Genomic DNA, 17,398 nt, shown 5'->3' with positions numbered 1-17,398 from the left:
GAGGCAGGTGGGAAATTAGGGACATCCACCTGGAGAAGCAGAAAAGACTGCAGGGACAAAGGTGTGGAGACAGTGGGCAGACCAACCTCAGCAGGGCAGAAGGTCCAGGGGGGCATCTCCATACCAGCTGGCCAGGGAGCGTGTGGATAACACTGACATCTGCCAGGTGTTCCTGAGGCTAGGGACTGATCTCCTGGGTTGGGGTTCACACTCTGGGAAATGGACTGGCACTCAATGAGGTTGTGAGGTAGAATGGGGCTAGCCAATGGGGGCCTTGAATGCTGGGCCAAAGATATGGAATGTGATTCTTGGGGCGGGAGTTATTAATGGCTTTTGATTGAGAGAGTTAATGATAGGCTTAATGATAGGGTTCTCTTAGGAAGACAAGTGAGAGAGCAATGGGCTGAAGTAATGAAGAAAAATACAAACGAAATTGAACTTAAATTAATATGGAGTGAGAAAGGGAGTGTAAAGAATTTCATGACTGGATTTGGACTCAAGAGAGAGCAAAAGAGAGAAAGACGTGTAACAAAAGCCCTCATTTATTAAACACCACTATGGTCAAGACATTCACCTCTCAGATAATCCGGTGCATTCATGTAGTCTTCAGCTTACAAATGATGAAAAAGAGGCTCAGAGAGATAAAATGACTTGCATAAGGACACACAGCTGGTCTGCAGTAGAGCTGGAGTTTTAATCCAGGTCTAACAGACTCCACATGCCAAGCCCTCTCCCTTCCTTGTTCAGGTGACAGGGAGAGTGTATTCGTTTTCTCTTGCTACCTTAACAAATTGCCACAGACCTAGTAGCTTAAAACAACACAAATGTGTGATCTTGGAATTCTGTAGGCCAGAAGTCAGACAGGCGTCTCACTGGGCTAAAATCAGGAGTCAGCACTGCCTTTTTGGAGGCTCTAGGGGAGAATCCACCTCCTTCCCTTTTTCAGCGTCTAGAGGCCACTCACATTCCTTGTGTTGAGTCAAGGAATGTGAGCGGCCTCTAGAAGCTGAAAGCCCCCTTCCTCCCTCTTCAAAACCAGCAACCTGCAACATTGCCTTTCTTGGACCCTTTCTCCCTAGCCACATCTTTCTCTCTGACCACAGCCAGGAAATGTCCTCTGATTTTAAGCACTTGTGTCATTGCAGCGGACCCCGGGAGAACCCAAGGCTAACCTTCCCACGTCACCATGCATACCTTCATCTCATGCGCAGAGTCCCTTTTGCCACGGGAAGTAATGTGTTCACAGGCTCTGAGGATTAGGACCTGGGCATCTGGGGGGCTACGATTCTGCCTGCCACACAGAATGAGCCTGCCATGTGGACACGTGCCTCAGCAGCAGGTGGATGTGCCCACAGCTCTGTTTCAGTAAGCCCCATGACAAATTCAACACAAAATTGAATCAAAAATAATTAAATAGGCCAGGCACAGTGGCTCACGCCTGTAATCCCAACACTTTGGGCGGCTGGGGCGGACGGATCGCTTGAGAGCCCAGGAGTTTGAGATCAGCCTGGCCAACGTGGTGAAACCATGTCTCTACTAAAAACACAAAAATTACCCAGGCATAGTGATGCACGCCTGTAATCCCAGCTACTCGGGAGGCTGAGGCACAAGAATTGCTTGAACCCAGGAAGCGTAGATTGCAGTGAGCTGCTATCGTGCCACTGCACTCCAGCCTGGGCAACAGAGCCAGACTCTGTCAAAAAAAAAAAAAAAAAAAAAAAGGCCGGGCGCAATGGCTCACGCCTTTAATCCCAGCACTTTGGGAGGCCGAGGTGGGCAGATCACCAGGTCAGGAGATCGAGACCATCCTGGCCAACATGGTGAAACCCCATTTCTACTAAAAATACAAAAAAATTAGCTGGGTGTGGTGGCGGACGCCTGTAGTCCCAGCTACTTGGGAGGCTAAGGCAGGAGAATTGCTTGAACCTGGGAGGTGGAGGTTCCAGCGAGCCGAGATTGCACCACTGCTCTCCAGCCTGGCAACAGAGCAAGACTCCGTCTCAAAAAAACAAAACAAAACAAAATAAATAAATGACAAAACCCAGGAATTTGAAAAGGAATAATATTAGGAAAACAGCCTGGTTAGAGGAAGGCCTAGTAGTGAGGACTCTGCACTCAACATTTGTTCTAAGCACAGAACACATTCTGTGCAGTTACTCCTGCTGTCAGTTCCACTCTGCATTGTTGTCAAGGCCAGCAGCTACACCATCATCCTTTTAAGAGCCTGACTGCAGAAATAAAGGCGGTGGCTAGGTCTGTGATTTAAGTGCTCGATTTTAAACGAATTCCCCAAATTCTAGAGTGAAAACACCTGTTCTTCATCTTGGGCAACTGTCTAAAATCTGCGTGTCTCTCTGACCACCTACCCCTCTATTTTTTTTAATGAGTAACCACCGCCTTAGCAGGCAGATGCTCCTTTGTTCCGAGGGTAAGCCGTTTTAGAAAGTACCAATTTTATGGAAATTATCTGAACTGATAGGATTGTGGAAGCATGAATAAAAAGTGCAGGCTATAATGAAACTATTAGAAAACAGGGCAGCAAGTGGGTTAACTCAAGCTCAATATAATCCTTTTTTTATTTAAAAAAAAAGTCATATCATTGATTCATCTGAAATGTAATAGACTGAAGAGCCTATCGTAAAGTTTTAAGTTTAGAAATATACAAATGTCTTTTTGGTTTCTCTTATTTTATATAAAATGAGACATGGTATTTAATTACAGACCTTTCAAAGAAAGAAAAGGATAACTTAGAAATATTAATATTGACATACTTTGGGCAATAAACTTTCAAGCTTATTGAAGAACCTTCTGGTTTTTCAGTTATTTTTATGATTTAATATAGATTCAGTATCAGAGATTGCTGGGATGAGAAATTAGGAGAATACTCAACTGAAGATGAAGACATTTACATTTGAAACCTCTCATTTCCTTGTGAATGGAGACGGACTTAATTAACTGCATATATGACTACTGTGTGCATTTTGAGGTGAATCTAGCAGTTAGATCAGCTCCCAGGAGGAGTTCAACATGAACAAGCTTTTCAGGGAGAAAAGGCAAAACAAACCAAACTTTGAACACTTGAAAAATGAAGGCCACATTTAGACATGTTTGGTTACCATCGACTTTAATGGGAACTACTTGTCTATTTCTGGGAACCAGAATATGACGTCAGTGGGGAAAGACTGAAATGGAAAAAGAGAAAATAAAAAGATCCATTGGGCATCAATGCTCAAAGACTCCACAAAGAACTACATGTCACAAGGGGATAAGTTAATACCAACATTTTGCTAATGAAGACTGCCATAATCTCTCAGAGAATGGCCGAATGCTGCTACATTGTCGTTACAAGCTGTTTAATCCTGAAGAAAGAAGCAGGGCTGGGCTGGGCCGGGCGCGGTGGCTCACGCTTGTAATCCCAGCACTTTGGGAGGCCGAGGCGGGCGGATCACGAGGTCAGGAGATCGAGATCACGGTGAAACCCCGTCTCTACCAAAAATACAAAAAATTAGCCGGGCGTGGTGGCGGGCGCCTGTAGTCCCAGCTATTCAGAGAGGCTGAGGCAGGAGAATGGCGTGAACCCGGGAGGCGGAGCTTGCAGTGAGCCGAGATCGCGTCACTGCACTCCAGCCTGGGCGACAGAGCGAGACTCCGTCTCAAAAAAAAAAAAAAAAAAAAATGAAGCAGGGCTGGTTTCAACACTATTTGCAAATTGCTAATTGACAAGAGGAAAGTTAGAAATTACAGATATGACTGGACTCACCTCCATTCTGTGAGCACACACACACACACAGGTGTGTGCATGCAAACCAAGGCCAACAAATAGGCATGAAAAGTATCATATTGGCATCATGTTTCTGCATTGCTATAACTACGTACAAAACAAGCGATACATGAAATGGTAGCGACATCTGTTCTAAAACCTGTGGGGCTTTACTCACAAAACAGTTGTAAAATCTTCAGGGGACAAAAATATTTCTTGTATCTATGCAGATGCTTTCCTCTAAGGGACAGACACACACACACACAGACACGCACACACAGTCACATGCAAATGAATATGTGTTGACCTCAAAAGACAGGAATAAGGAAAGGAAATGTCATCCACTTCTCTAAAATGCTTCTTTAATTTTTCTCCTTCAAACGAAGCTACATTTATTGCTTTAGATGGACCTTTTATTTCTTTTTTTAAAATCCTGGAACATATTAATTGTCATAAAGCTAAGTTTAAGATTCCAGTTAGTAGGCTGTGGTAACATACAAGTAGATGCTAAATGTGTTTGTTTTGATTTGCTAGGAAAACATCTTCTGACCTTGGAAATGAAACCATTTAGTTGTCCGTTTGTTTATGGCCAAAGACTTATGGAGCGTTCTGGATACTTATGTTAGTGTATCTTTGAAATTCTCTAATCTGCGGCGTGTGGGAAGTTACACAGCTTGGATTTAAGCATCATTCAGGACGTTCCTCATTAAGGAACCCAGATTTGCCTTCTTCCCACAACTGCCCAAGATTAGTTTACACTTACTACACAGCAAATTGTCCATGTCGAAAGTGAACTGCAGATGGTAGGATTTAAACACGTTGTTATCAATTTACCCTCTCAGTAAATATAAAGTTCAGAGCTTGCTTCTTAATCAGGCTTCAAGTATGTCTTCCAAAATGAAGGTTATTTGGTTTTTCTCTCATTCCAAAGTGTCTTTTAATATTATGTAGCCTATTTATAATGTTTTGAATTTTTAAAGCAACTGGCCTCTAGCAAGTTAACAATTTATTCTGTTAGAGTAGTTTAAGCATGAGGATATTGTTGATTTTACCATCTTCTGAACAGGTGGAGGTATGTAGTAAAACATTTTTGTGGACTGTTAAATTTTAGTGTTTGTTCACAAAGCCACTGCATTATATGTTCTTTGAAATCATCGATCTGATAGCAAAAGCTCATTCTGCTTGCCAGCTTCAGTATATACTTGGGTGTTGCTAAAGGTAGTGTGGCTCTTACAGGTATTGGCATGTAGAAAGAGAAGCACTCATTTTCCTGTAGAAAGAGAAGCAAACTCATCTCTTTCCACAGCATTCTTTAATCTGTAAAGTGTTGTTTCTGGGAAAATACGGGGTGATGAAGTGTGGGAGGAGAGCCCTGATTCCTTGAGCTCATGGTGAGCAGGGAGGCAGCCTCTCTGAGGGTTCTGTCCGTACCTGTGGAGGGGTACCTGGTCGGCAGGCCCTGTCCACTCTGTTTTCCTGAACATGTTGAGCTTGTTGCTATCTGTACATCACAGTTAAACCCTTCACCCTTGATTTTTGTTCGCTTCACCGTTGCAATCCCAGTGCCTCTTCTCACTGCAGCATCCTACATGCCACAAGCCCAGCAAAACCCTGGGGCTTCTCCCTCCTGCCAGAAACCACAGGAAAGTAAGAAATGAAAAAGAATTTTCAGAGAAATGGAGAAGGGAACAAGATACTCAGAATGTGAAGAAATCGAGAATCCAGTAGTCTTGCCTGTGGCCACTGGGTAACAAAACCCAAGTGACAAAATAATTACTCTAGTAATTTAGTTTTAGCCAAAATTGCAAGTGTTACAGAAGTGCTGAGCGAAGCCTCGGAAGTCAACCCAGGGCTGGGAGCGGACTGCCGATGGGAAACTGTGTGCCCCCCACAAAACAATCAACCCCTTTCTAGAAATTGGAGATAACTTTATGTGCTTACCTCAAGTAATTATTTGTGAGAAACAATAGAATGAGTATGGAAGAGGTAATGAGTGATTTTGAAATATTAATATTAAAAGAAACTCTACTGAAATCGGGTATGTTGAATGTGAGCGGTTTTAAATTTGGAGGAAATAGAGACATGACCCATGCCTGTGATCCCAGCATTTTGAAAGGCCAAGGAGGGAGGGTTGCTTGAGCTTGGGAGTTTGAGACCAGCCTGGTAACATAGCAGGACTTTGTCTCTACTAGAAATAAAAAAAAAAATTTAGCCAGGTATGGTGGTGCTTGCCTGTAGTCCCAGCTACTTGAGAGGCTGAGGTGGGAGAATCGCTTGAGCTTGGGAGGTCTAGGCTGCAGCGAGCCATGATCACGCCACTGCACTCCAGCCTGAGCAACAGAGTGAGACTCTGTCTCAAAAAAAAAAAAAAAAAAAGAGACCTGAGCAAGAATATAGATTGGTTTCAAATCTCTGCTCTGCCATTTATTAGCTGTGTGACCTTAAGTAGGTTACTGAATTCTCTGAGCCTCTGTTTCCTTATGGGTAGGAACTATCTCACAAGACTGTGATAACAACTCAGGTCATGGCAGGTAAAGGGCAAGTCCCATGACAATGGCGGAGTGATGCTCATCGAATGGTAGCTATTACTGTTTACATAGGTTAAGATAAATCGGTCACCACTGCCTCTTATAAATTGAAAAGAAATCCCTCTCATACTTATAAGCTATTGTATTCAGGGTTATCAGTGAGATGTGGGTTGAGTTATCTGATCAGGTAGATAAGGGACTGCCCCTTGGAAGCCTTTAAGCATACCTGTGGAGGAGAGCAGCCACGCAAGAATTCTGAAAATCCATTCGTGGCATCAAGTGAGAGAGCACGCTGCCATTCCAGACTCTAGGACATTCTTGGAGGGATGAGGATCGTTTTGACAGTGCACGGGGGACCTGCCTGGCATGTTGATCAAATCATCCAGGAGATTTTGCAAGAGCTAAAACACTGAAGCTGCTCCCTGAGACCTGGCCCTCGTCTCATATATGCAGTTCTCTTTAGATGGAAGAGAGCAGGTGCCATGGGTCCTGGACTGGGTGAAGCAGGTCATTTGGTTCTGGTGTTCAGGCCACACTAAGAACCAAGTATTCCCGATGGACCTAGTGAAAACAAGCTACAAGTAGCCTAAAAACGATTTTTTAAAAGATTTTTAAAAAATCGTTTTTAGTTCTTGTTTTGCCCTTGCTGGGAATAAAACAGGACCGAGAAGCCCCAGAGCTCTCAGGAACCCCATTCAGCGGTATCACATTGCAAAGTTCCATTTCCTGGTTCTCAGTAGCCCTCTGTGATGGTGCTTTTGGGACCCAGCACTGTCACATCTGGGTATTTACCTAAAAAGTTTGAAATTTGTGTGTCAAGAGATATCTGCACCCTCATGTTTATTGCAACAGCATTCACAATAGCAAAGATGTGGAATCAACCTAAATGTCCATTAATGGATGAATGGAAAAAGAAAATGTGGTATATAGACACAATGGACTATGTTCAGCTTTTAAAAAGGAAGAAATTCTGTCATTTGCAACAACATGGATAGAATTGGAGAACATTATGTTAAGTGAAATATGCCAAACACAGACAAATCCCACATGTTCTCATTTACATGTGGGATATAAAACAATTGAACTCACAGAAGCAGAGAGTACAGTGGTGGGTACAGAGCCTGGGGGTAGGTGGAATGGGAAGATGATAGTCAAAGGGTACAAAGTCTCAGATAAAAAGGATAAGTTTGATTTTTTTGGACAGCTACTGCACAATGTGGTGAATATAGCTAACAGTTGAGTACTGTACATTTCGATATTGCTCTGAGAGTATATTTCAGGTGTTCTCATCACAGAAAATGTTAAATAATTTATCATTATATTACAAAAAATAATAAAATTTCAAATGTAATTGTCCACTTTGGAAGAAATTCATAAATTTCAGAATTTATGCCAATAATTCACATTTTAATGGATCAGAAGAAAAAATAGCGGGTCATTTGTTCAAACTGTTGAATATACAAAGAACTCGAAGTTCATGAGCCCATTCCGTGAAAATGGGAATATCTGGAAAAAGGTCTGGCGTGGATTGGTCCTTGGAGCCTCCAAGTGAGTGAGCCTGGCCTTTAGCGCCCCACGCTCATGTGTGAGGTGGGACAGTGGGCCCCGGTTGATGGACACAGGCTGTGGGCACGTGCACTGCCCTCAGCATAGCCGCCTCAGCACTTCAGGACTTAAAAGGACCTCAGAGTCACTGAATCAAAGCTCCATGAGAGTCAAATTCGTCTGTGAATTCCTTTCTTGCAGGGAGGGTGGGGAGAACTGTCCAAACCTCAGTCTTTTGAGGGTGAGTTTAATTTTTGAAAACAGCAAAACTTCAGACAAAGCCAAGTCTAGTGAAGAAGGTCAACAACCAGGATGAACACATTAAAATAAGGTGGGGCCAAAAGATGACAAAACTGGTTTGCTTCTCTGACCCACAAAATGGTTCTGAGAGGTAATTCCACAAGCACCTAGAGTAACACCCTCTTCCCACTGCTGCTGCCGGCACAACCTCTCCAAGGGTGGATAGAGAGCTCATATTAACATCTTTAAGGCTGGGCACAGTGGCTCACGCATGTAATCCTAGCACTTTGGGAGGCCAAGGCAGGTGGATCACCTGAGGTCGGGAGTTCGAGACCAGCCTGACCAACATGGAGAAACCCCATCTCTACTAAAAACACAAAAGTAATCTGGCATGGTGGCGCATGCCTGTAATCCCAGCTACTCGGGAGGCTGAGGCAGGAGAATCGCTTGAACCCAGGAGGCGGAGGTTGCAGTGGGCCGAGATCGCGCCATTGCACTCCAGCCTGGGCAAAAAGAGCAAAACTCTGTCTCAAAAAAAAAAAAAAAAAATTTAAAAATGGGCATCATCTTTGGCTCAGAAATGCAATTTTAGGAATTTATCATAAGGAAAGTATTGAGATGATGCATAAAGATTGAACTAATAGGAAGTTTGGTGCAGTGTTGGTCCCAGCTTAAAAAATTTGAACTGGTCTAAATGTCCAACGGTAGGACTGGCTAAACCTACAAGGGCATATAAGTCAATAGGATACTGTGCAGTCATGAGAAATTATGCTACCAAAATGTTTCTGTTGATACTGCACACATTCAATGAAAAGAGCACACAACAGATGAATGGACAAAAAAACATGGTATATGTACGCAATGGAATACTACTCGGCCATAAAAAAGAATGAAATCCTGTCATTTATGGTCATGTGGATAAAACTGGGCGAATGTTAAGTGGAATGAGCAGGGCACAGAAAGTTAAACACTTGTTCTTGCTCATGTGGGGAAGCTAAAAAGATTGATCTTATAAAAGTAAAAAGTAGAACAGAGGATATTAGAGGTTGGGAAGGGTAGGGGAAGAGAGCGATAGGGAGAAATTTATTAAAGGATACAAAATTACAGCTAGATATGAGGAATAAGTTCTAGTGCTCTATACCACTGTAGAGAGACTATAGTTAACAGTAATATGTTATATAGTTTCAAACAGCTAGAAGGAGAATATTGTATGAACCCAACAAAAAGAGATGATAAATGTTTGAGATGATGGATGTACTAATTACCTTGATCTGATCACTATGCATTATGTGTATTGCAACATTGTTACCTACCCCATGAATGTGTACAATTATTATTTATCAATGAAAAAAAAGCAGGTTACCTACAGTGTTAAGATATGATCCAGGCTAAAGTTTGTAGACATGGGGAGAGGATAGAAAGTGATGTGGAGGCTGGGGGCAGAGGCTCATGCCTGTAATCCCAATACTTTGGGAGGCTGAGGCAGGCGGATCACTTGAGGCTAGGAGTTCAAGACCAGCCTGGCCAACATGGTGCAACCCTGTCTCTACTAAAAGTACAAACATTAGCTGGGTGTGATGGCTCATGCCTGTAATCCCAACTACTCAGGAAGCTGAGGTACAAGAATTGCTTGAACCCAGGAAGTGGAGGTTGCAGTGAGTCAAGATCACATCACTGCACTCCAGCCTGGGTGACAGAGTAAGACTCCATCTCAAAAAAAAAGAGAAAAAAAAAGCAAGTGATATGGAAAGACATGCGCCAAGTTGTGAATGGTGAGCAGGATTGTGGATATTTTTTACATTCTTTTTGCTAGTCTATATATTCTGACTTTTCTGTAACAAAAAACTATTGTTATAACAAAAAATAATATAGGGAGAGAGAGAGAGAGAGAGAGAGAGAGATTTTGCTATCCTTAAAGAGAAACTATGAGGTCCCTGTACAGTTTGCTGGAGCTGCTGTAGTAAAGTACTGCCAACTGAGTGGCTTCATCAACAGAAGTGTATTGTCTCACAGTTCTGGAGGCTAGAAGTTCAAGATCAAGGTGCTGGCAGGGCTGGTTCCTTCTGAAGGCTGTGAGGGAGAATCTGTTCCAGGCCCCTCTCCTCACTTCGAGTGCTTTGCTGGCAATATTTGGCGTTCCTTGGCTGCTGCGGCATCACTCCAGCCCCTGCCACCATCTTCACGTGGCGTTCTCCCTGTGTGGGTCTGTGTTCCAGTTTCCTCTTTTTATAAGGATACCAGTTATATTGGGTCAGGGACCTACCCTACTCCAGTATGACCTCATCTTAACTAATTACATCTGTACTAACCCTATTTTTAAATAAGGCCGCATTCTATAATGCCACATTCTGAGATACTGGGGGTTAGGACTTCAACATATGAATTTGGGGGAAGAGCACAATTCGACCTATGACAGTACCCAGGGAGATGGCCACACAGCTCCCACCCCACTGGAGTTAGCGCCTACCTCCCACCAGAACCCACCTGGCTGTTGTCCGGCATGAGCATGGGCCAGGATCAGGAGCCATGGGGTGGCATCACTCACCTTCTCCCTGCAGCGCCCCAGGTCCAAAGAGATTATGATGGTAACTGAGACTTGAGCACCACACGATCCCTGCTTTGGGATGCCCGGGCCAGGGCTGCAGATCTGTGTGGCACTCACTGAGCACCTCTGATCTAGGAAGCCCGGTTTAAAGATTTGAAAGGAAGGAGTAATCTAAAGCAAAAGAAAGGACACATGCCGACTTTTGCTTGGATATAGGAGTTGTGATTAAAAAGCAACAATAGAAAAACAAGAGAGAAGAAAGAAAAAAGTATTATGAATATTACACATTAAATCCCACACATGGATGTTTACAGCAGTTTTATTCATAATTGCCAAAAGCTGGAAACAATCAAGATGTCCTTCAATAAGTGAACGGACAAACAAACTGTGGTACATCCATGCGATGGGACATTATTCAGCAATAAAAAGGAGCTACGAAGCTCATTTATGAAAAGCCATATAGTTCACAAAAAGATAGAGGGGCTGGGTGCAGTGGCTCACACCTGTAATCCCAGCAGTTTGGGAGGCCAAGGTGGGTGGATCACCTGAGTTCGAGACTAGCCTGGCCAACATGGTGAAACCCCGTCTCTACTAAAAATACAAAAATTTGCTAGGCGTGGTGGTGCACGCCTGCAGTCCCAGCTACTCGGGAGGCTGAGGCAGTAGAATCGCTTGAACCCAGGAGGCAGAGGTTGCAGTGAGCCCAGATCATGCCACTGCACTCCAGACTGGGTGACAGAGCGAGACTCAGTCACACACACACACACACACACACACAAAAGACATAGAGGAGCTTCAAATATACATTGCTAAGTGAAAAAGCCAATCTGAATAGGTGACATATTGTATGATCCCAACTACTATATGGCAAAACTGTAGCGATGGTAAAAAGATTGGTGGTTGCCAGGGGGCTGGTGGGGGTGGGGGGAGGTGAATAGGTGGGGGGAGGTGAATAGGTGGGGCACAGAGGATTTTTAGGGCTGTGGAACTATTTTGTATGATACTCTAGTGGTAGATACATGCCATTAGGCATTTGTTGAAACCCATAGAATGTGCCACACAGAGTGAACCCTAATGTAAACCATAGACTTCAGTTAATGATAAGCTATCAATATTTGTTCATCAGCTATAACAAATGTACCATACCAATGCAAGATGTTAATGATTGGGGAAACTGTATTTAGGGGAGGGAAGAATATGGGAACTCTGTGTACTACCTGCCCAAGTTTTCTGTAAACCTCACGAGACTATTAACTAAAAAAGAATCACACCTCCAAAATATATTCTGAATAAAGAAATTTAAAGGAAATCATGCACTTAGCTACCCTAAAGGAGCTCTTGGCAGATAAAAGTTTGGGAAACCGCCAAGAACTAGCTCGTTTTCAAAGGCAGCTGAGAAGACACAGATGCCCCAAGTGTGACCCAGCGGGATGCCCCAGGATGAAAACAGCCCTGCCTGCTCACGCCCATCTCAGACCTAACAGAGCCCTTCCAATCTCGCTCAGCAGTGTCGGGCTTGGGGGAGGGGAGGAAGACCCAAATTCTTACTCAAAGAAATGACAGTTTGGAACATGCACAAGAGTGTCAACAAGTTATGTAGATCTTATCAGCATGGCATTTTTGGTGCCTCCCAGCTATACGGCAAGGCTCCACCAGCCTGTTCACACCCTGCGGCTTCCCACGCACCCCGAGCCTATCAACACCTCGGGAGGCTCTGCCCGGCAGGCCTGCCTCCCCAGGGCATGACCAGCCCAAACTTTCTCTCTTTCCTCATCCTCTCAGGATCCCGTCTTACCATCCATCCCCTCAGTCTGCACAAGGACCTACTGTCCATTCCTCTGCTGATACTCTGTACTTTGACTGGGGCTAAGTGTCTATAAATTTGAACAATACCTTTATGCTCACTTTGGAAAGAATACTCAAGGTGGAAAATTTGGATGTCACACCTGAGAGAAGAGAATGTGTAGTTTCAGTAACGTGAGAAATTATGCAATGTCACCATGGAAGTATTTTAAGCTTATACGAGGTGTTTCCATGTTTGCAGATAAAACATCACAATTTTGCAAAACGGTGGAGAAGGGATAAGGCAGGAGACTTAAAGCCCTTCTAGTTCCGGTTATGTATATACACTGCTGCCTGATCATGCAGACTTTCTAGTGTACTTTTGTTAAACAATGCAAAAAAAAATTTATTTAGACTAATGAAAATGAGAGTCTTTCTATCTCAGCTTTCTTTCACAGTTACTTGTTCATTACACTAAAGTCAGTGAATGGCTCTCTCTGTGTTTGTTTTCATTTTTAGGCAGCCTTAAGTGCCTTGAAACAATTTTCTGAACAAGGACTGGATCCAATCGATGGAGCAATGAATATCGAAAAAGGTTCTCTTGAAAAGTGAGTAAATCCCCTGTCAGTATTCTTACACTTTTAGTTGTAACTGTACAAAAGATAAGACATAGATAATAATGTTTTAAAAAGTCAAGACAGTAGTATCTACGTCTTATACAATTATTAATAATACAATTAAAAGTAAAGAAATGAAAACCAGTATATATGGCCATATACATCTCCTGTAATATTTCTGTGAAAGTTTTAACCTACTAATTGATCATTGATTTTGCCTTTCATTGCTTTGTTGGAAATATTTGTGCATTGTCCCGACTGTAGAGACTTGTAAAACTTACAAAACATTGTTTTTCACTTCATACGGTAGGGCATTGTCTAGCTAAGCCATTTTCAGAGGTAAAAGTTTTCACTCACATTCCTGCTAAGTTGTGGGCAAAGCGGAGAGAAAAGAAAAAGAAGTTGAGAGGAGGCGCCCCTCCCCTTGGCTGCATTTGGTTTTTCATATTGTTTTCTATGAAACACCAGCACACGTTGCCACAAAAGTGTGGCTCCCAAGGGCCACAAAGGCAAAAATGGCAGCTATCATAATTATTTCTGAAATCCAGCTCATAGCATTGTTTTAATGAGATGTGAACAGAAGGTCTCACCAAAGAGACTGAATTTGGGGTCTCTCCAGAGACTCAATTTATACTAAAAAAAAAAAAAAATGGAAAGGGATTATATTTTTATAGTAGAATTGAAACTGTTTCCAAGCAGTAATCATAGCAGGTAGGATCTCAGAACACATGCAGGAGATAACATGTTTAGGTTTAAAAGAAAATAAAAATAGTCAACCTAGGAAGTAAAAACCAGATACACTGATCTTACAGTTAACTGAGCATTCCAAAAAATTTTTAATAAGAAAAAACAGCATTTGGTTGTTAATATTTAAAAGGTGAGAGCGTGAGAAGAAAGCATTTGGTAAACAGACATGGCATTTTAAGTTGTCTATAGATTGGCAACCATTTATAAGCTAATTTAATCAAAAACATTTCCACATGATCTCATCAGTAGACTATCTGAACATAAATATTGTTGTTTCACTTTAAAATGTCACTTTTGTGGTGACCTTTGAATCCTCTGTGCCATCTGCTAATAAACATGTCTGAAGATGTGCAACCCCAGGCCTTCAGCTCTTGTTAATGTATTAATCTTTCAGACAAGCCAAGCATCTGAGAGAGAAAGCGGACAATAACCAGGCACCCCCAGGCTCCATCGCTCAGGACTGCAAGAAATCAAACTCGGCCGTCTAGCAGCTCCCAGAATCCGCGGCTGCCACCGCATCCTTATAAACCTGTCAGCACGCATGAGGGTGTCTGTGTTCAGGGAAATGAATGACTAATACCATTATTTGAGTCTTATGTGAAGACAACACTATTCTAACACGAGAGATAATATACACGGTACTGTTTATTCAACTGGGGAAAAATAAAACTTTGAGCATTTCCCTTGGAACTCGAGATCAGATCATAACTCATTTGCCCAGAGGCAGCAGAAATCTGATCCTGCTACTGGAGCTTAAAATAACAAGTAAAGAAAAGTGTTAGAAACAAAGCTAAAATTTTAACATGATTAATAATAGAGAAGTCGGGTTTGGTTCTGTTGTTATGATTGTTTTGTCGTGGTGCTTGTGTTCAGTTATATTCTCTCTCTCTCATTTCAAATAATGCTTGACAATTCGAAAATGAACCAATGATGTGCTGTGGAATGTGATGGTTGTCTTCATATAGAGTCACATGGTTTCTCTTTTTATGCAGATATTTATAATCTTCATCCTATAACAGTAGGAATAACTATAAGGTGCACTACAAAAAGATGTATGCAAACACACATGTTTTAAATCAGGTCAGATATTTGATGAAAAATACGAACTAATGTTAGGAGCAAGTAGTTTCAACATACTCCAGGAACTGAGAAACAAAACAAAGCAATTGTGGGTTTTGAGCCCCATATACTCTTAGCAAGTAAGGGGGCGTCTTGCCCCTATATATCATTTTCCCAGATTCCACTCCCTGTTGTGGGAATCGCGCCCACCCCCATCCGTGTGTTGTAGCCACTCACGGTTTGCATCAAGAGTGTTTTTTGTAACTGCCTCTGGACTTGGGACAGTGAGTAGAATCAAAAATAAATAATGTACATGGCGGGGAAGGGAAAAACCTGTTGGAGTTGCTTCCAGCCAGCCACGCTCCGGGCCAGCATGTTGGAATCCAGCGTGGAGCAAATGCAGTAAAAATGTGGTTGGTTTCTGTGTGAAGCGCTGTTGTTGTTCTTTCGTTCTTTCACTCTCATCTTTTAAATATCACCTCCGTGAAACCCATCCGAAAGGCCACCACCCGGCCTAGTCACCCTGCCCAGCAGTGGGATTAGAGAACGGATAGGCTGTACCTGCAGAGCCGCCTCCTGGGTGACTCGGGCCGGGTTCCTGGCCAACGTCATCGCATTGTTCAGGCTTTCTCCTTACTGATTTGCAAACGTTGTGCAATGAGAAAACACTATATGGTCTAACTGCTCGACCCAACATGACAATAGGAATATAATTATGTAAGATTTCACAAGCAAAACCACCACAAATCATGATCTGGCTGACTCACACGCGACTGGAGAATAAACAAACAGCAACATAAGGAAATAACTCTAGGGTTGTTTTTAATGATTCCCATGTGGGGAAGTCCGTCAGTATTGGGAGGGCTGGATGCCCTTGGAGGAAATAGGTTATGTTACATAAAGCTGAGTCCTTGTGAAAAAAAGCAGCACATTTGTAAAGTTGGGGCTCACAACGGTAAACTGGATGGAAACACAGTCCTGCTGCCTGACACCAGGGCGCAGAGGGCCCTAAATCATTCCCTTTGAAGGGCACAGGCCCTTCCTTCTGCTAGGCCTTCGCCACCTGAGGTTTAGATGCTCAAATGGGGTGAGGGACTGCTTCAGGCAGGATCATTGAAGTGGATCTTCAGTTTACCCAATGCAATAAACATAGCCTCCCTCCGGCAGCCCACATCAAACTACACCAAGGCTGTCAGGTCTATAGGAGAGCAATGAGCTCCGGGAACAAACACAGCTAATCAGTTCTCACGACGCAAGTATCTGAAGGATTTAACTCTTGAGCTGTCTGACACAGCTTATCCTTAGATAAGTCATCCTTAGAGCTGATATATCCATGAATACAGCAATGGTGGTGGGGGCGAGGGAATGGAAATTTGCATAGGAGCTCAAGCTTAGTGACGGCTTATTTATTCAAATCCCATCCTCTCTACCTGCTCACAGAGCCCAGGAAGGCCTTCAGGTATTTTCTCCTGCACAGCAGCACTTCCTGGGAACCACCTGGGTTTTCTTTGGGTTGAATTACCAATGCAGATGATGGGTGGCCTGCAGTTGTTGGCAGGGACCCGCTGCAACACTCGGTTCCAAAGAGCGATGTTATATATCATTAGAGGGGAAACCATTAAGTAGATTTATTGAAAGTATGTTTCTTCGGCACAAGGAGATCTTTTTGATGAAAAATGGAACTCATTATTCTCTAAAGGACACAGATTGACTTATCTCCTTTATCAATTACAGTGTCTGCTTTCAGCTTTTCTCAATCAAAGCACTGGGCTTTGTAGTCGCTTTCCAGAGCTGAGGCCAATGTGTTTTATGAAAAAGGTTTATTTTTACATTTTAATTGGAAATATAATATTGCACTTTGGAACTCTGACCATCCTTTCCAGGACAACTTGCCAGAGATCAATGGTGAGACACCACCCATCAGGCTGTGACAGACATCCCTCCCCTTTCCTGGGGTGACCCCTCTGATAAGCTGTCCTAGCATTCTTCTCCCCAGAAAACATGCTTAATAGTGATTCTTTTTGACAGCTTCAACCAATTCCCTGTACCATAAAATAAAAATAGCTTAATGAAAAACTTACCTTATTGTGCAGAGGTTTTGAGGACTCCTAGTGACTTTGGAAACGTGGTCCAGACCAACTGACTGGTACTTAAATCCTGCTGCAGGTGGGTTATCACTGCAATTGCCTAAAGTTTGTTTTGTACCTTTTAATTTCCAAAGGCTACCTCTTACCACTATGGCCGAGAATGATAGAGAACCTAGCACTTTTGTACACAGAGCTGACAAGCTGTTAATTGCATAGTCCTCTGTAAATTTATCTTTGAGCTGCCCATAGCCTGACCCACCATAATATAGGCACCAGAAAAATGTAGAAATCATACATTGAATAAATGGACGAATGGGTGATTTATCACTCAACAGCCACTGAAGAAATAAATGTTAAATCTCACTGTTTTTTTACATGACACAGAGGCAGGCACCCATGACAATGGTGTTGCTGTTGGTCAGATAATATATTTGCAATCCAAGGGGAACCGTGACATTTTTAAATCAAGAACATGGCAAGTCCAAAAG

General features: G+C 42.8%; 1 protein-coding gene across 10 annotated transcripts in view; it reads left to right on the top strand.

Annotated features, from left to right (window-relative positions):
• The window catches only part of STAU2 (staufen double-stranded RNA binding protein 2), a 338,058-nt gene extending 322,805 nt beyond the window's left edge, over window positions 1–15,253 (top strand). For all 10 annotated transcript variants that reach the window (XM_063642824.1, XM_063642827.1, XM_055286518.2 and 7 more), the window contains 2 exons: window positions 12,920–13,008; window positions 14,159–15,253. In XM_063642824.1, coding sequence (XP_063498894.1) covers window positions 12,920–13,008; window positions 14,159–14,252 — 183 coding nt within the window. In that variant the 3' untranslated portion in view covers window positions 14,253–15,253. The remainder of the gene's footprint in view (window positions 1–12,919; window positions 13,009–14,158) is intronic.
• Window positions 15,254–17,398: the final 2,145 nt, after the last annotated feature.

The sequence above is a fragment of the Symphalangus syndactylus genome, chromosome 7, assembly GCF_028878055.3.
Source record: "Symphalangus syndactylus isolate Jambi chromosome 7, NHGRI_mSymSyn1-v2.1_pri, whole genome shotgun sequence".
Lineage (NCBI taxonomy): Eukaryota > Metazoa > Chordata > Mammalia > Primates > Hylobatidae > Symphalangus > Symphalangus syndactylus.
The sequence above is the reverse complement of the archived record's forward strand: the minus strand, read 5'-3'. Positions and strand labels throughout refer to the sequence as shown.